General features: G+C 42.9%; 1 protein-coding gene across 6 annotated transcripts in view; it reads left to right on the top strand.

Moving 5' to 3' along the window:
- Nucleotides 1-19,649, top strand: part of RIN2 (Ras and Rab interactor 2) — a 55,868-nt gene that overhangs the window by 18,183 nt on the left and 18,036 nt on the right. For all 6 annotated transcript variants that reach the window (XM_081917764.1, XM_081917766.1, XM_081917765.1 and 3 more), the window contains 3 exons: nucleotides 774-846; nucleotides 2,788-2,879; nucleotides 5,793-6,923. In XM_081917764.1, coding sequence (XP_081773890.1) covers nucleotides 774-846; nucleotides 2,788-2,879; nucleotides 5,793-6,923 — 1,296 coding nt within the window. The remainder of the gene's footprint in view (nucleotides 1-773; nucleotides 847-2,787; nucleotides 2,880-5,792; nucleotides 6,924-19,649) is intronic.

The raw sequence follows: 19,649 nt of genomic DNA on the forward strand, positions 1-19,649 counted from the left end.
AAATAATGGGCGGCACCTGCTTTTGGACGCACATTCAGATATGCTTCCAGATTACACCTATAGATGGCGAAAGCATGAGTTTCCAAGGCACTGCAAAGTTTCTGTAGATGTGCAAAGTTTTGTGGGTATCTGCTAAAACCACAGGAGCAGGCAGTGCAGAAATGTAAAGTCTGCATATATAAAGGGACTGGTTTTATGCCTAATTATAATGGTTGCCATGGTGGATGTACAGCTAATGGGAGTCATTGGCTATGAGCTGTGCTTGTGCATTTAAGATTTATTAATAGGAACATTTTCAGTTTATATATATATTGCCTTTCATTTATCTATCTTTTCAATATGTTAAAAATTATTTGACTTCTAAAAAACTATTAGACAATAATAGCCTGATTTATATGAAATAAATCTTGATGCATGGTTGTGATGCTGAATGGTTTGTGGAATTTGTGAATTAAAGGGCAAGTTATTTCAGCAAAGTAAATAGTCTTTACTAAGATATGATGCAGCTGCAAAATGTGTCAGCGGCTGTTGGCGTGTTGTGCAATGCAGGTTTTGTGACTCATTTAACTAACTGTTTAGACAAATGCTAAGAACTTTAAAAACAAAACAGCAACTAGTCCTTTTGCTACAGAATTTTGACTGAGGTATTTCAGATGGTCAGCTGCATGTGTGGCTTTTGTTACAAATGTAGTCTGTGTGCTGTAGATTCAGTACTATGTAGAAACGTTCATTTCCCAGAACATGTATTGAGTTTGTTTTCTTCTGCTTTGCAGCCTTTTCATTGGAAGGCTCTGGAATAAGTTTTGCTGATTTGTTCAGGCTGATAGCGTTCTACTGTATTAGCAGGTAAGGATGAATTTTCTTAGACTAGCCTTACAATGAGATTGTTGTTGCCCTTTAATATTTTTCTCAAAAAAAATACAAGTTTGAAGAATCCTTGGAGAGCCTACCCAGCAGCTGTGAGAAGGGGAGGGGAAAACATCTGGCTCTTGTTGGCTGGTGTCCAACTGCCATTCTGCTTTCTCTCTTCCCAAAACAGACCCCATCGTTGGTGATTCCACCTCGTCATTTTTGAAGTGAATGTATTGAATGCTGAATTTACCTCTGTGCTTCTTCCGTCCACGATCCCTTTTGCAGGGGTGGCCAGTCCCGTTTCGCCCCCTCTGTGCCCCACCCACCCATCCCACTTTCGTCGCCCGCCAGAATGCTCCCCATTCTCAGCATGCCTGCTCGCCCAGGGGTGAGGAAGAAGAGCGGCAATGCTGCGTGCCAGAACACCGCCCCCCTCCCACGCCTTGCTGAACTCAGTGAGAGAGGGCAGCGTTCTGCAAGGCAGGGGGAGTGGTGAGACTGATAAGACACCAGCTCTTGCACTTCCACCGCCTGAGGCGGGTGCTTCACCCTGCCTCATTGGTGGGCTGCCCCTCACTTTCATGTCATTTCTATTAGATTTTAAGCAATCTAATAAATAGAAAGGTCCTATTTATTTCATTCTTTTGCACTTTATATATAATTATTGACTTTACAAGGACTTAATTGTGCACACACCCAAACCCCACTTAATTTTTTCAATGTCTACTTGAGTAGAAAGTTGAGAAAATTCTGAAGATAAGGAGCATCTAAACCGTCCCCCACCCCAGTGATGGGGTGTAAATGAATTGGTTTCACATTCTTGCCTCCCCTTATCACTAGTGACAAAATCCTACTGCAAAAAATCTCATTCAAGATCACCGTCTTCATCGTGAAGCAGTGTGGACTGCCCTAGCACAATTATTATAGGGCCTCAGATTTGGGCAGGGGCTCACCTTGGATTGACAGAAGCTGTTCAGTCAAAGTTCCTAAGGCAATTTTTTTTCTGTCCCATCCTGTGTTCCAAATGCTTCTTTGCTCCTGGAGGCTAATCTTGTCTCTGTTGAATTACAGATTTGGCATAGGACATTTAATTATTGGCTTTGGCTTAATTTAACCCCCACCAGTCTTCCATCCCTAGTATTGCAAGACCGCCATGAGAGCACTTGGACTAAAATCATCATCCAAAAGCTTTATTCCTCTGGTTTATCACCACAACAGTTATTAACATTGGGCTTCTGCAAGGCAAAGTATTTAATAAGCTAATGCCTATATGACACTGAAGGACAGAATAATCTGCCACCATAAGGAAATTTTGTCCGTGGTGTGATTATTTCCCACCTAGTCTTCTGGACACATTGGCACCCTACTTGCAAAATCCAACAGTTCCAAAGTACAGACGTGCTTTCACTTGTGCAAGATTGAACATGCTGCCTTCAGCTGTACTTGAGGATCGATTTCAAAAAAATTGTTGAGCTTTTTGGGGGGAGAATTATCTTCTTTACCCACTCACCCCAATGCCGCAGCAAAAAAATAAAGGGCCGCCTTACGCTCTCAATCTCTGCCGTGCAGCACTGAGCTTCATGCCAAGGAACGACACCACAAGGCTGCAAAAGTGTCGAAATGCACAAAGGAGGTGCCAGAACTCATTTCCGGTGAGTTCCGGCGGAAAAAGAAGGCTTCAGTGTCAGACTTTTTAACCAAAAAAAGAGGTGCTGATACTCACCATGAAGTTGTTACAGTAAGTGCCAAACTTCTTAACAACAACAACAACAGGGGTGCCGGTACTGAGTATCCTTGAGTACCCCCTGGGGGGGAAAGCACTGGATTGCAGGCTACTAAAGGAAATCTACTTATCTGGGATCACTGCATGTATAATAAAGAGAGACCCCAAAGTATAAAGCTAGCTAACACTACAATTTTTTATCTCCAAATCAGGGATGTCTTGCCATTCACCTTGAAGTTGCCTCATGCTATTGCAACAGCAGCAACAGAGGCAGATCTTGAACAGGTGGCTCAGCTAGGACTGAGTAAGTATGTCTGTTGATTTAAGTGAATTTTGCTCCACCAAGCAGAGAGTGTTCAAAAGCAAAAGTAGTTTCTTTTCAGCAGTCTTCTGTTACATTCCATCAACATGAAGACAACCAGTTACTGCATAGGTTTGCAAGCTGGGACAGCTTTAAAGGGACATTGGCAGTGCTCTTGGTTGGAAGTCTGGTGACTATACCTCAAGAGGTTGGGTTTTGCCCAAGATCCTCCAGACGCTAACCTATACCCTTTGACCACTATGCTGCTCTTTCCTAGCAATAAGTGGACCTCAAGCCAGCATGCAGTGAGTAAAAAATTTCTCTTCCCCTGGCTGATATTCTGAGCTCTAGCATGCCACTATTTGGTTTGGTTTGTTTCTCATGTGGTGCCTGTCCTTCCTCCAAGGGAGGCTGTCCCTGTCTGTCTCACCTTCCATCTCCCCATGACTCAAAATTATCATAGAAGGCTCCCTCAAGAAATTGGCTGATTAAGGGAACATTACTTCTCTCTGTTTTTAGGTGAAAAGTGGAATTTGTTGTTTGCTGGAAAGCTGAGATTAAATCCCTGCCTTCCACTAACAAGAATTTGGCTTTAAAAACATGTAGACCAGATCACCCATAAATGGGAGTAAACACAATTCCAAATATACAGACAGGGTGCCGTCTAGGTGATTACATGATATGCCATAGTATTAGTGACACACACAAGTTATAGATGTACTTACTCATGTAGAATGAGGGATGACAAGAGTTTTATAAAATAATCCATGGTTTGGATAAAAAATGAGAGAATTTTTCGCCATCCCTCATAATACTAGAGTTGGTGGCACTGATGTTCCTGAGTCTGACAGAAATGGAGTTCTCTGTGCAATATATACAGTATGATCGAATTTTTGTGGTGATGGCTAAGGGGCTTAGATAAATTCATGGAAAGTAGAACTGTTACCTGCTATTAGCCACAGGACCTAAATAGAATAATTCTGTGTTTCTGGATGGCATTTGCAGGAGAGCAAGTTACTGCTTTCACGCCTTGCTTGTGGGTTTCCCCAAAGGCATATAGTTGATCACTATGAGGAAAGGGATAAATGGAACTAGATGTGATATTTATCCTATTCCACAGGATTATGCTTAATGTGTTTAGCCCTCCGAAAATTGGAGCCATTTTTGAATGCCATAAACTGAAATATGGGATTCCTTTTGAAACTGCCAGCTCAGCATCCCTTCTGACTGGCAGCCTGAATTATTATATTTCCCAGCTACCTGATGCTGGAGCTTTAACTTGGCCATTCTGCCACAGGGTGATTGCCCCTTCCCAAAGAGAGATTATAATTTTCCAAAGAGGTTCATAACTCTGATGCAAATACTGTATAGCTCCCAGGATTTTAGTTGGACCAGTAAGTTACAACACCTAGGAATGTGTTCTGTTTATGTAACTAAGACATGTGGTTTCATTCAGCATATGTACACTTTTAATGCCTTTTTCATATATCTTGGCTCACTCACATGTGTACCTTCGCAATGCAATTTGAGGATATGATTGGTCCAGGCTGAGGAACTGATAAGAAAAGAGCCTTCATTCCGTTTCTTTCCAGTTATGTGTGGAGCCTTTTCAAAAGAGTCTTCCATATAAAGGGTCAAAATCCCCCTGGGGCAAGATGGATTAACAAAGCAACTTTGATGGAAAAGTTGTATGACTTGACTTGTAACAATAAATTTCTTTTGAGCTTAGTGGCCAGACTGAGGTGGGACTGCAGAATTTATGGTTTGGCTCTCTTGCGGGTTCCCCTCCCCCCACAAAAATGGGTAAAATCAGCCCTGTAGCAAGATCTGAATAGAACTGCAACATGGCGGGGGGGGGGCAGTTTAGCCCTTCCCGTGCTGTGCTATTTTTGCAATTTGAATGTGCACCTAAGCACCCCCCAAGATGTTGTTCGCCCTGTGAGATACCAACATATCACAGGTGCCAAGCAAGTTTCTGTATGTTATCGCCCCTGAGGCAGACATCTTTGGGAAGAAAGAAATAATTCAGATTAGAAAATGGTATTGAGCTTCCTTCCCCAAGGCCAGACCTCTTGTCTGATTGGGGGGGGGCTGTTGTGGCTGCTTTTACTTTTGACGGGGGAAATCTATGGGAGAGCTAATTGCAGATCCTTTAACATCCCACCTTATTTGCTCTTTATGGACAGACAGATCAAAGGAAAGTTTGGGAATTTAACCCACAGCATAATTTAAAGCCACAATCTCAATTCATATTAAGGAAGCAAATCAGGTGGTGTAAACTGACAAACCATAGCTACAGCTGTTTTTTGCTTCTTGAGGCCCCTGCATCTAGAAATGAAAGCCAGGGGCTGCCTGCTCATTTGGAGTGCTTTGGAGTGATGTCTGAATTAATTCACCAACAGAGGAGAAGGTCTGTGTAGAAGGCTGCTTCTTAGTAGTGCTGCCATCATTGGTACAAGCGAAGATAACCTGCCATGTTATATTCAAGCCCAAGCACTTAGGGGTGTCTCTTCAGAAGCCCCCCTCCCCCCATATACTTTAAGAAACTTAGTTTTTGGAAACATAGGCAGGTCTGTCATGAGGCGAAGTCAGGTAGTGAACTTTGGCAGCAGCTTTGGGCCAAAGAGGTAAACGGACCAAGGAACTCGCAGAAAGTTATTTTGCAGAGACTCTGCTCAAGTGAACTGAGGCTGGTACAGGAGAGCTGCCAGGTCATCTGTGCTACATGTCTGTTGCAGAGGGGAAGAAGGAGGGGCCAGTGGGATTTCCCACCTCAGTGCCCAAAATGTCTTGGGTCTGCCCTTTACAGAAAGTCAAAGACCTATTTGCTTGAGCACAAATGTTGTTGAGCAGAGTGTTCTGATCACTTGCTATATAATATTGGCATTCTTACACTAACCAAATAATTACTTTCAGATTTTTGGAGTTCTCCAACTAACAACAGACTGCCAAATCCTTCCCTCATCCAGAAGCCTCTGCCTTCAGACAGCATATATAAAGGCTCCCAGCAGCTCTGCCTCATAAATGGAGTTCATTCTATAAGAACAAGAACGCCTTCGGAGCTGGAATGCAGCCAGACCAATGGAGCCTTGTGTTTTATTAATCCTCTCTTCTTGAAAGTGCATAGCCAGGATGTCAGTGGAAATTTGAAAAGACAGTGCCCAAGAACTCAAGAGGTGAACTGCCCAGAGAGGGCTCGCTCCCCTCCACCTCGGCCACCCCCACCGTCTATTCATAGCCTGGTTGCAAGCCCTCAGCTGTCCAGGAATATAAACCAGGCAAGTCTGCCAGAAACTGCCGACTACAACAAAAACTGGAACTTGGATTTGCAGCAGAAGACGCCTGCTCCTGTCCCACCTCCTCGCCTGAAGAAGAAGGCGCTCTCTTTAGAAGCAGAGAGCAGTGCAAAAAGCTCGGCTGTAATTAGACCGAGCCATAACTCAGTGCATGGCTCAGAAGCTGCTCACATTCCAGGTGGAGCCCCGCCTCAGCAGAACTTTGCAGAGAGCAAAAAGAGCTTAGCTGCACACTCTGAGTCACAAGTACAGTGGAATGGAGGCAGGCAGAGACTAAGCGACATGAGCCTCTCCACATCCTCCTCTGACTCGCTTGACTTTGATCGGAGCATGCCGCTCTTTCCTTATGATGGGGATACTAACAGCAGCCTGGAAGAGTATGAGGGGGAAAGCGACCAGGAGAGCATGGCACCACCCTTGAAGCCTAAAAAAAAAAGGACTAGCTCCTTTGTGCTTCCCAAAATTGTTAAATCCCAGCTGCGGAAAGTGAGCGGAGTTTTCAGCTCCTTCATGACCCCAGAGAAGAGGATGATCAAGAAAATAGCAGAGATGTCTCGAGATAAGCGCACCTATTTTGGGTGCCTGGTTCAGGATTACGTAAGCTTCCTACAGGAGAACAAGGAGTGCCATGTTTCCAGCACAGACATGCTTCAGACTATTCGGCAGTTTATGACCCAAGTCAAGAGCTACTTGTCTCAGAGCTCTGAACTGGATCCTCCAATTGAGTCCCTGATTCCAGAAGACCAAATAGGTAAGAAAGTGTCTGGTCTGTTTGCCTCTCCTCACCTGTCAAAAGTGAAAACATGCTGTCCTTGTAGTTGCAGTTTACATACTTGTAGGAAAGGTCCAGGTCTTCTGTTAATGGTCAGAGTTCCAGTTGCTTCTCCTAGTTAAAATCCCGTATCCTTCAAAACAAAACAAAGCCTACAGGAGGAAAGTTTGCATGAAACCAGTGCTTTTTTTCTGGGGGTACTCAAGTGAACCAGTTAGAGGGCCTTCTCAGTAGTGGTGCCCTCTCTGTGGAATGCCTTGCCTTCAGGTGTCAAGGATATAAAGAACTACACAACTTTTAGAAGACATCTGTAGGCAGCCCTTTATCAGGAAGTTTTTAATGTTTGGTGTTTTATTATGTTTTTATATAAGCTGTAAGTCACCCAGAGTGGCTGAGGAAACACAGCCAGATGGGTGCGGTATAAATAATAAAATTATTGTTATTATTATTATGCAGTACCGGCACCATCCCCCCCTCAAAGAAAAGCACTGGTTAAAAATGTGACACTTACTGTCACAACTTCATGGCAAGTCCCAGCACCTTTTCTTCTAGAAGAAAAGCACTTCATGAAATACATGATTTATTCCATACAACACCATCACAAGGTAGCCTAAGTAAAAGTCAGGACCCTGCCCCAAGAGACTTGCAATCTAGACTTGGCGAGGGGACAGAGGGAAAAATAGAGCATTGCGTTTGCATATGCTTTTTTCCAGAAATACAATATACTCGAAGCTGACATTTGGTCTTAAAGGATTAAGACCGCAGTCCTGTGCACACTTACCTGGAAGCAAGCCCCACTGAACACAGTAGGATTTATCTCCAAGTGAACACGGGATTGTGCTGCACAGTTGCAACCCTGTGTGTGTGTGCAAACATGTGTGAGATGAAGTTGCACATGGCTTACTAACAGTCACTTAAAATCAAGCATCTAAACAGAGATATTTAATATCTTTCCGTTTTCCATGTAGCATCTTATGTTCTTGCTTTTGTACTGCAGGACAGCAACACATTATTATTATTTATTTATTACACATTATTATTATTTATTTATTTAAAATATTTCTTCACCACCACCATTTACTTATACACTGCCCATCCAACGGCTTTTCTATTTAATTTTTTTCAGCAGTGCACAGAAATCAACAAGTCAGTAAAAGCAGCAGAACAATAAATAATTAATCTTCCAGAAAGACTTAATGCAGAGGGAAATTTAAGCAATACCATAAAATTTCAAAGCGTAAGCTATTTATTCACCAAAGTATTCAATGGTTTTAATTTTGTCTACTGAATGGTAAAAGGGTTTGGGCCTCTTTTACTTGTGGGGGAATGGCATTCAACAGATTGGGTGCCATCACTGAACAAAAGGCTCTCCCCTCACTTTCTTCTTGTCAAGGGCACCTGGCGCTCAGTTCCAGAACTTAAACGGGACCATTTCTTATGCAAGTCTAAGATTCATACGGAAGAGAGAAGAGGGTTTCCTCAGATCCTGTTTGCTCTGTGTTGCATATATAAGCATTTTAGAAAGATAGAGGGGATGTGGTATGAAAATGCAGGTTAGTTCCTTAAGATATTGTTTCTGCCCATCTTTATGTGCCTTCGGTGTTATAGGTATTTAAACAACCAAAACAAGAACACTGAAAGCTATTTTCCTGATGTACCTCCCTCAGGCAAAATACTTTCCATGTGAGCTCATTTCATCGAACTGCTTTCCTCCCCATTGACTTGGTGTTCTCATATGCTGTTGGGTATCCAGCATAGGAATTTGTATTCAGTGCTAGCTGATAACCATTCCCAAAGAAAGTAGTTAAGTGTTTTTGTACTGAAACTTTGGCATGCCCTGAATCGAGTAGCTATTTCCATAAGTATGACTCATTGTAGATCCAGTGTAAAGGGGATATGTTGCCAATGAAACAACATCCTGTGATTATTTTTTCTCCCGAAACTCAAGATAGTCTAGTGGCTTTATATGATACTATACTGTATATCAAAGATTTTGCAGTGCTCTAAAACTTTTAACCTTGCTTTTTAGCAGCATGCTCTTTTTACAATTCACAAAGAAATACCAGGTTTTTCTTGTGTTTGTTTGGACTTTTGCTGCTTCCCGCAAGGGTGTGGTTTAAACTATGTTGGTTTTGGTGGATTGTTAAAATGACAACTTTTTCATATGCTAATGACTATGTATGTGGAGGAGCATTGTGCTTTAGCTTGGGTGAGTTTAGTTGAGCAACTGATGGCCTGTGAGCAATCTCTCATTATGCAGAGTGGCAGGTTTTGGAGCAGTTTTGCTGCCTTCACCAGTCTTCAGATTTGCAAGTAACCACAACAGAGCAGATGCATCAGATCTTGCTGATTTAAGCACAGAGCTTATGTGGCGGATGGATTGAGTCATTCCAAACAGACAATAGAACAAACACCAGGCTAATCCATTTTCTCCTCAATTTATTTCACCATTTCAATTTTACCTTGGGCACAAAAATAAAAGTCAAAGCTAGAAAAACAATTGCATGCATTTATTTACAGGTTAAACTGTGGTATTTCATTTTCTTATTTGTTCCAACTTTGCTTCTGGTGTTGTGATGCCTTCAGTACTAAGCTTGCTTCAAATAACCTCAAAATACCTGTTCCCTAGTAATGCAGGGAAAGATTTTAGGGTGAGACAAAGAATGAGGAGCCTAATAGTAGTAATACTTTAATACTGAACACAGCTTGGTTTTTTTTAGTGTACCATCTACTTCACATAAACTTTAGTTTCGCATCCAGGCCCAGTAATGGCCAACCAGTTGACCCTGTGAAGCCCACAAACTGGACTCGAAAGCAGCCAGCCACTCTTGCCATTTACTATCTAAAGCAGTTGCTATACACATACTTGGGAACATCATGCAACATCATACCCCTTGATAGGCCCATCAGTTTGTCTGATGTCAAGCCACATTATGGAGCAGCAAATTCCTTTACAATTGCTTATGAAAAATTACTTATGAAGAATTCAAATAAGTCTTTACCGAGCAATAAATTTATTTGGGACCCCTCTTCCCAAATCCCTATGTTATATTGCAGGAAGGGCACTCTTGAACAGGGGTGGTGAACCTATGGCCCTTTAGATGTTGTTGAACTCCAACTCAGGCTAGTGAGTGTGGCTAATAGTCAGGTCCTCCATGCTTGAAAAGGTCTTTATGAACATGCTGCTCTTACCTTCATATCTTCAGATCTAAAATTGCAGGATTCATAGCCAACTTGAGATGTCCCTACTCTAAGCCCCTATACTGCACCAGTCATTATTTTTCAGACAATATCTGGAGAGCCAGAAGTTTTTGCATAATTCCACTGTGCACATCCATCCAGTAGATAAATAGGTACCTCTCCGGGGGGAAGGTAAACGGCGTTTCCGTGCGCTGCTCTGGTTCGCCAGAAGCGGCTTAGTCCTGCTGGCCACATGACCCAGAAGCTGTACGCCGGCTCCCTCAGCCAGTAAAGCAAGATGAGTGCCGCAACCCCAGAGTCGGTCACGACTGGACCTAATGGTCAGGGGTCCCTTTATCTTTACCTTACTCCAGCTTGCACTGCTCCTGTGCCTAATCCACACACAAATGGCGGGAGTTGCAGTGGATGCCTGCTTTCAGCCTGGAATAAAACTTTTCAGGGAATGCAAGGTGCTAATGTGAGCATGTGTCCTCATTCCAGCAGCCATTTAATGCTGGTGTTGGAGGCCTACTTTGTCCAGATATGGCTGGTGATTTTGGCTGTGTTGCTTTTGTTGATAGTGTGAAGAGTAAGCCCTTAATTGTTTCTTTGCCTTCTCCTGTGCCAAGTAAAGTGAGTGTATGATGACGTATTGTCATACTGTCTTTCAGCAAGGTTTGGTTGAAAACTTTTCTTTATTCTAAAGCCTTCCTGAATTAGGCCATTTTATTCCTGCAACTTTTAATTATCATTAGTTTCCTGTTTTTAACAATGTTTTATGGTTTTTTGTTCTAGTTTTGTACACCGCTCAGGTATTTTTTGAATGTAGAGCAGTTTATACATTTGGAAATAAATAAATAAATAAAACAAAACGGGATAATTATTCCTGGCTTCTTCAAATGTTAACAAACTAGTGTATTTGAAATTTGGTGCCCAGCAGAGTACCAGCTAAAATGGCAGAGTAGAAAAGTAGGTCATCTTAAATTAAATGAATGTTTGAAGCAGAAATGGAGTTTCATATTGTATTATTTTACTGCAAATTGTTTTAGTAATACAGCTGTTAGATATAACCATTGCTTTTAAAATGAAGTTTTAACTGTCTAAAAACACTTCAGTCAGTTGCCAGCCCTTTCTTCACATATATACAGTCACCAAGAATCACTCCAGGAGACACAAATATTAACCTCAGAGCTGGCCTTGAGATGAGCCAGATGGTTTGATTTCCAAACAAAGTCCAAAAAATGTGTTTCAGCCTTTTATATTATTTTCAGCAGCGCCATGTCTAGAGATGTCGCTTTTGCCTCTTTCTGATGGTACAAATCCATCAGGGAAATAAATATAAACAGCTTGGGTTGTCTGCAGCACCGCTACAGATTTCTAAGTGTGCAACAGAGCTTCCCCTTCATCTCCCCTGCAGGCTCCGCCTGCATCCTCAAATTCTGCTCCAGAGATTTGGGGGACCCTCAGAGCAGATTGCGGGGTGGGGAGGTGAGGAAGGAGAAACCTTGCTTTGCAAGTGGAATGCTGCCCATGCGGTTATGGATACAACCCCTTTTTTTATTAAACAAAAGTGGTATATCGCTTAATCAGCTGATTAAATAGAACAGTATAAAATATTCATAAGAAAATACCAGTGAAATCAAACAAATAGAGATGTGAAATATATGAAATATGTATGAAATATAGCTAAAGTGAACTATTTTGAAATTAATATACATAACTACATATCTGAGTATTATTCTTATTATTATTATTTATTGAGTTTATATACCGCCCTATACCCAGAGGTTTTACGTAAACATAAAAAGTTTTCCTATTTCTCCCCATCACCACACCATAGTCTTTTATGAAATGTTCACCTCAGTTGCTTCTAAAATAAGTAACTCAACAGTGGATTGCGGTTAACTGACCTTTACGGCAAGATGTTACTGCCTGGCATAGAGAGCTCCTAGCAGAGTGCAGTGATGGGGAGCCGGTCTGATAAAAGATTATGTTATGAACAGCTCTTTACTCTGCTTTCAGGCTGTTTTCACATTATTTTTCTTCATTTACTATGAGGGACTTGGGAAGGACCATACTTCAGAGAGAGAGCACATACCATGCATACAAATGGCTCTGGGTTCATTTTCCAAGGTAGGGCTGAGAGGGACCTCTGTCTGAAACCCTGTAGAGCCCCTGCAGTAGGGCTGGGTGATGTCTGGCTTTCAACATTGTGATATATCACCACCTGAATATCATGATATACAGTACTGATAAATCACAATGTCTGAAATAAGGAGGAAGTAAGGTGAGGAGGAAGAAGCAGCCGAGATACAACTCCCAGTCCTACAGCTGAGCAAGCCCCCATGCTGCCTTACATGAGCCAGAGCGGTGGGGTGTGTGCTTCCTTAAACTTCAGCATCACTTAGCTTCACAAAACCATGCTTTCTTTGACTGCTTTCAGGCACACGCATGCACACAAGAGAGAGAAGGGAGAAAAGAGCGCCTGCTCATTCAACCCAGGAAGACGCAGAAACTCCAGCTGACTTCCTGGTGTTTTCCAGTATCATTATTTTTGCATAGCGCGCGCACAAACACATGACTCGTAATATATTGCCAGCTCATTTATTTTGAGAGGGTTATCACGATGTGGTCTTGAAACCAGTTTTGGACAATATATCAATATATCACCCAGACATACCTTTCAGCTGTTCTCCCAGTTCCTTCATCTAAATTAGACTAACATTATTGCTGAAATATTTAGAAAGCGCAGAAGCACAAAATGCTCCAGCTTCTGAACCATTCACATGTTATCAGATCTCAATGTTTTCCCAAAGTGTGCAATACACAGAGCCTCCAAGATTTCCTTGGGGTATTTTAAGGCTGCCAAAAGCCTGACCTCATTTCCGTCTCAGTGGACCACAAGCCTCAGTCAGCTTAAATGAAGGCTACGCTTTTCCCTGACTTAATAGTTTGTTTTATATGCAGGGATTTTAATTTTTATTATTATTACTACTTTTCACAAGAAGGAGCAGTCAGATCATATCAGCTCCATCCGCTGTCTGAAGCAATGCAACCAAGTACACATTTATCATCTCAGTGTGAATTAGCTGATGCACGCACATACATATGTACACAACTAAAGCCTTGCATGCTTGAAGTTGAGGAGAGGGAGATGTCTTGTAGAATAAGTTGCTTTCCCAACTCTTTTCACCCACTTCAGAGTTTGCATGTGCTATTCTGCAGACCACTTCAGATCCCTGAAACTGCGTACTGGGATTTCTTGCAGGCGATCTTCATCCTGCTCACCTACTCCCTTCATTCTGCCCAAACTCTTGCCTTCATGCTGCCTGTGGCAGGCATACACTGCTGCTTCCCATCATACTTGCTCAGTGAACCAAGAGATGCATGTACCCAAGCAATCGTGGGGATGCAATGCTTTCACTTCCTTTTGGTAACAGCACATCCCGCTCTATGGGGCCTGGTGACTTGGCAGCAATGATAGTGGGTCCTCAGTGCTGCACAGTGCATGCATCACGTTGCATGACAGATAAAATAACATGCCCCCTTGAAAAGAAAACAAAACTATCTGATTGGCTTTCTAGCAAATAGCAGCTTTGTATGACGCGGGTGGCGCTGTGGGTTAAACCACAGAGCCTAGGACTTGCCAATCAGAAGGTCAGTGGTTCGAATCCCTGCGACAGCGTGAGCTCCCGTTGCTCGGTCCCTGCTCCTGCCAACCTAGCAGTTTGAAAGCACCTCAAAAGTGCAAGTAGATAAATAGGTACCTCTTTAGCGGGAAGGCAAACAGTGTTTCCATGTGCTGCTCTGCTTCGCCAGAAGCGACTTAGTCATGGTGGCCACATGAACCAGAAGCTGTACGCCTTCTCCCTCAGCGAATAAAGCGAGATGAGCACCGCAACCCCAGAGTCGGCCACGACTGGACCTAATGGTCAGGGGTCCCTTTACCTTTATGTTGCAGCAGTGGTGTCTTTTGAATTTTTGCACACCAGACAGTCCCTCATGTGGTATTATTGTCAGGTGGGTCTGGCCGTAATAGCTTTTAGGAACCAACCTTCAATGGCTGTTCTTTACAGAGTATGCCTCAAGCAGACTCTGGGATAGCTGCTTACTAGAGTGAGTTAACAGCTTTCCCCAGTTAGGAAATTAATGGTGATCTCCACCATTGCTGGCATCTTCTTCTCCCACCCCAACAGGCGTCCTATGGCTGTTTCCATGCTGGCAGCTGGCAGTATAACCAAGTGTGGAGTTGAAATAAAAGATAAAAGGCTAGGAGTAGCTAAGTCAGGTTTTCGGGGCAGGTGGGGGCAGAACCTGTTTTCTGCATCTTTCTAGATACGTCTGCTTTAGGTATTGTGAAGATCAACTGCCCAAAGTTACTTTTCATCTATTTTCATTGCTGAGGTAAACTCAGGGTGGTCTATTTATACATTTTATAAATGTAGCGATATATTTCTGGCATGGCAGTCTAAGAGAATTCATTCCTGGAAGAGCTAAAAGCACTCTGTTCTCATTGTATATTTGTGGAAGAAAACTTGACCTTCCCTCTTAAATCAATTGCTCTTTGTCAGAAACAACCTATTCATGATTGCCTGCCTGCTCCCTTTTGTTAAAGTGTGGCTTATACTAAGTTTCTTTATTAAAAAGGGTGTGACCTAGCATCATTTAGATGCCTTCATGACACTAGCTGCTCCAGCCCCAACCCTGGCTTTGATTCCCACCCCTCAGTCTATACTATCCAGTGTTGTTGGAGGTCTGTTGCCTCCTCATCCTGAAACTCTTCCCTACAAAGGAGTTATGGCTTCTTCCTCACAGCCTACAGCATGCCCAATGGGGACGTAATTTGGCAGTTGACAATAATGTGTAAAAATGGCCAAAAATGAATGAAAACACCCATACTTTAGACTTCCTTGATCTTCTAAAATCATGTTCCTAAAGAAGAACCATTAAGTAGAACTTAACTGGTTGGGTAAGAAGCACTTAGATAAGGTAATGGGCTCTTGTCCAGTTAAGTTCAGTCCAAGGCGATTATGAGGTGCGGTGCTGATGTTGCTTTTCAGGTTGAAGGAGCTGGCGTTTGTCCACAGACAGCTTTCCGGTTCATGTGGCCAGCAGGACTAAACCACTTCAGGCGTAATGGGACACAGAGACAAGTGCCAGAGCACACAGAAATGCCATTTACCTTCCCACCACAGCAGTACCTCTTTATCTGTTTGTATTGGTATGCTTTCAAATTGCTAGGTTGGCAGAAACTGGGACAGAGCAACAGGAGCTTACCCCATCGTGCGGATTCGAACCGCCAACCTTCTGATCGGCAAACCCAAGAAGCTCAGTGATTTAAACCAATTAGCTAATTACTGAGGACCCCCAGTTTTTCAAAAGCCAAACCATGAATCCCCTAGTTTTGGAAATTTTGATAACTATGGTAGTTATCTGTGCAAAGCAAGTTTTTGAAGAAAATGTGGGGTAGCCCCTTAAAAGCAAAGGATTTTGGATATACAGTGGTACCTTGGGTTAAGTACTTAATTCGTTCTGGAGGTCCGTTCTTAACCTGAAACTGTTTTTAACCTGAGGTACCACTTTAGGGACGTGGGTGGCGCTGTGGGTAAAAGCCTCAGCACCTAGGGCTTGCCAATCGAAAGGTCGGCGGTTCGAATCCCCACGGTGGGGTGCGCTCCCGTTGTTCGGTCCCAGCGCCAGCCAACCTAGCAGTTCGAAAGCACCTCCGGGTGCAAGTAGATAAATAGGGACCGCTTACTGGCGGGAAGGTAAACGGCATTTCCGTGTGCTGCGCTGGCTCGCCAGATGCAGCTTTGTCACGCTGGCCACATGACCTGGAAGTGTCTCCGGACAGCGCTGACCCCCAGCCTGTTAAGTGAGATGGCCGCACAACCCCAGAGTCTGTCAAGACTGGCCCGTATGGGCAGGGGTACCTTTACCTTTTTACCACTTTAGCTAATGGGGCCTCCTGCTGCCGCCGCACTGCCGGAGCATGATTTCTGTTCTTATCCTGAAGCAAAGTTCTTAACCTGAGGCACTATTTCTGGGTTAGCGGAGTCTGTAACCTGAAGCGTATGTAACCTGAAGCGTATGTAACCTGAGGTACCACTGTACTAAAAATAGACCATAAAAATTGTGATATTACCACAAATTGCCTGCCCCCAGACAGTAGGAAAAACTTGTCTCCATTGCTCCACTAAAACTGAAATGTTTTTTGATCATTATTTTTTTTATTGATTTAATTTGTAAGTTGCAATCCAAAGTGACTTATAACCAAACAAACAAAAAGATCCCACATACACAGATTAAAACCAAGGCAGTGTAGAAGGGGGGAAATACATTAAAACATCCTATCCAATAGGTGGGGAAACCAAGCAGGGTATAGTGCATTTGAATAAGGTTCTAGGTGGGAAATCCACTGCGGCAGGTGTTGACAATTGAGTGTCAAGAGTGTGTGTAGAATGCTTTAGTATTTTGTTTTTGATTTTGTAAAGCACTGTGATTACGAAGACCCTGCATGGGTCATGCCAGACGAATCTCATTTCTTTTTTTGATAGAGTTACAAACTTGGTGGATCAGTGGACATAGTGTATTTTTAAAAATAGTTTTTTTGATTTCCAATATGTAACGGAAAGAGAGAGAAAAAATAATAAAAACAAAATCCCAAAATAAAATATGAATCCTACAGCAAATAATTAAATGGTTGTTCTGTGAGCACCAGATGAATCTCTTTTCTTTTTTCTTGTTGATAGAGTTGCAAGCTTGATGAATCAGATAAATGCTATGGATGAAGTGCATCCAGATTTCAGTAAGGTTTTTGACATAGTCCCCTATGATATTCTTGTGGAGAAGTTGGTAGAATGTGGACTGGACAAGGTAACTGTTAGGTGGATTTGTAGCCGTTTGCCTGATAGAATCCAAAGTGTGCTCACTAATAGATCCTCATCTTCTTGGACAAAAGTGACAAGTTAGGTGCCACAGGGTTCTGTCCTGGGCCTGTTATTGTTCAATGTCTATAAATGGTTTGGATGAAGGAATCAAGGGGATGCTCAGCAAATTTGCAAATGATACAAAACTGGGAGGAGCAGCCAATGCCACTTGGCATTGACCTTAACATATTGGAGAGCTGGGGCCAAACTAACAACATGAATTTCACTTAGGCAGAAAGAACCAGATGCACAAATATAAGATGGGGAACACCTGGCTTGCCAGTAGAACATGTGTAAATGATCTAGCGGTCCTAGTAGACCACAAACTTCATAAGAGTCAAGAATGTGATGCAGCTGCAAAATAAGCTAATGCTCTTCTAGGCTGCATCAACATCTGGTCTATTGTCCTGCTCTATTGTGCATTGGCCACATCACACCTGGAGTCCTGTGTCCAGTTCTGGGTGACATAGTTTAAGAAGGATAATGACAAGCTAGAATGTGTGCAGATGAGGGTGGCCAAGATGAACCAGGGTCTGGAAACCAAGCCTTATAAGGAATGGCTGAGGTATGTTTGGCCTGGTTAAGAGCAGACTGAGAGGAGATGTGATAGCCATCTTCAAATATCTAAAGGGCTGTCACATGGAAGATGAAGCAAAATTGTTTTCTGCTGCTGTGGACCTGAATCAATGGATTCTGACTAAATACCAGGAAGACCTTTCTGACAGTAAGAGCTTAGGAAACGGTGGGTTCTCCTTCTTTGGAGGTTTTTAAGCAGAGGTTGGATGGCCATCTCTCAGGGATGTTTTAGCTGATATTCTTGCATTGCAGAAGGTTGGATTAGATAACCCTCAGAATCCCTCCCAGCTCTGTGAGTCTATAATACAGGAGCCCCTTTAATGGTAGCAGATCATGCAAGTATTTTTTGTTTTATTAAAATAATGTGCTGCTTTAAAAGATTGCAAAAGACTGTTTCAGTACAGGATGCAGATGGACATTCCTGAAGTCACAAGGAAACTGCTCACTCTATCAAAGCACTTCCTCTTTCCACTTTCAAATGGCTAAGACAGCTTTAATTAAGTCGGTCAACATAATTACAAATTATCTATGACAACTGTTCTCATCTGCCTCATTAGTTTCTGTCATAACATTGGAGAGAGGTATGTGGTGATTAAAAATACTTTGAGATTGTAAACCTAAACATACTACTTGAGACTTCCCAGTAAACATAATGAGTTTGTGGGTGCTTTGTATCTCCTGGGTGATACAAAGCATTCCCTAGCATGTCCACTCTAGGAATGTTGTACTATGTGTTTCACATCCCACACATATGGGGGGGGGGCTCGTGCTGCGTTGCTGGTGGCCTTTCCCCTTCCTCGCTCTCTCCCTTCCCGGCCTTGTGGGAGAGGGCGGGGGACTCTGCACAGGGCGGGCACCGCTTTGCCATGCTCCTGGCGCTGTTTTCCCCGCACTCCTGGCTGCATACCTTAAGGTCGTGAATATAAGCCACACTTTAGCTTTTCACAGTCGGAATTTGGGGAAAAGGTGAGGCTTAAATTCAGGTCAATACGGTAGATTTGCCAACAAAATCATTGGAAGGTCTGTTGACAGATGTTTCTGTGTACTATTAGTTTTTGGGCGACTTTACTCATACATGTGTTGAATTTTATAGCAAAGTAACTACTATTTTTTACTTGTCTGACATTAACATCTTGCTGCTCAGAAGTAATCAAGCATGATAAAAAAAGAAGAAGGAAGGAGTAAAGTCTAATAAGCCCACAGCTTTGCCAAAGATTATAATGGGACTGTTAAAAAAAATAAAAATCTCTTTCCAGTTCCCAGAACCATCAGTCCATACATTTTCTTATTGCTTGTTCACACTTCTGGGTGTCCTGAAGTGCCCCCTGCTTAGAAAGCACGGGTCTGAGCAGTTTCCTGCTTGTCCTCTATTTCTAGGCACGGGTCCAAGTGGTTTTGCATTTGCCTTGCAGCTTTCCCCTGGAAAACGTGCTCTTTACCTCTAAGTCTGCCATTTCTTCCAATTCAGCAGTAAACCACAGGTTTTCTCCGGGGGAAGGTGGCAGGGCAAATGGGCTTGTGGATGAGCACTTAATTAAAAATATTTATATGCTACCCAGTAACAAATGGGCATTGAGCAAAATAAAAAGGATGGCACAATGGGACTTTGCTCACCACACCCTGTGTGTGCCCCCGTCATCCCCAAATCTGCTCCAGAGGGCTGGGGGAGACTCTCAGAACAGATTTAGGAACTTCATGGGGGAAAGAAAGGGGGGGGGACATTCAGTTGTGCAATGATGAAACCTGCTAAGCACCACCGGCTTAGTGCTGTGTTGTATACAGCCTGGGATAAGCAGTTGTCCCATCCCTTTTGCTGCTGTTTGCATTGCACTGTTTGCACCAGGAGGCAGTTTTCCCCTTGTTAACAAAGAGACAGGAAAGTTGAGCCCTGGGTTTAGGAGAAGGTGTCAGGAATTTTGAAAGAATGTGGCCTAGAAGAAGCCAAGCTATGCACAACTGATAAAGGGCTGCCTTTGTGGTTATCTCTTAGGTGTGCAAACATTACTTCAAGGTTACAAAT

The sequence above is a fragment of the Podarcis melisellensis genome (genome assembly GCF_964234715.1).
Source record: "Podarcis melisellensis genome assembly, chromosome: 7".
Classification (NCBI taxonomy): Eukaryota; Metazoa; Chordata; class Lepidosauria; order Squamata; family Lacertidae; genus Podarcis; species Podarcis melisellensis.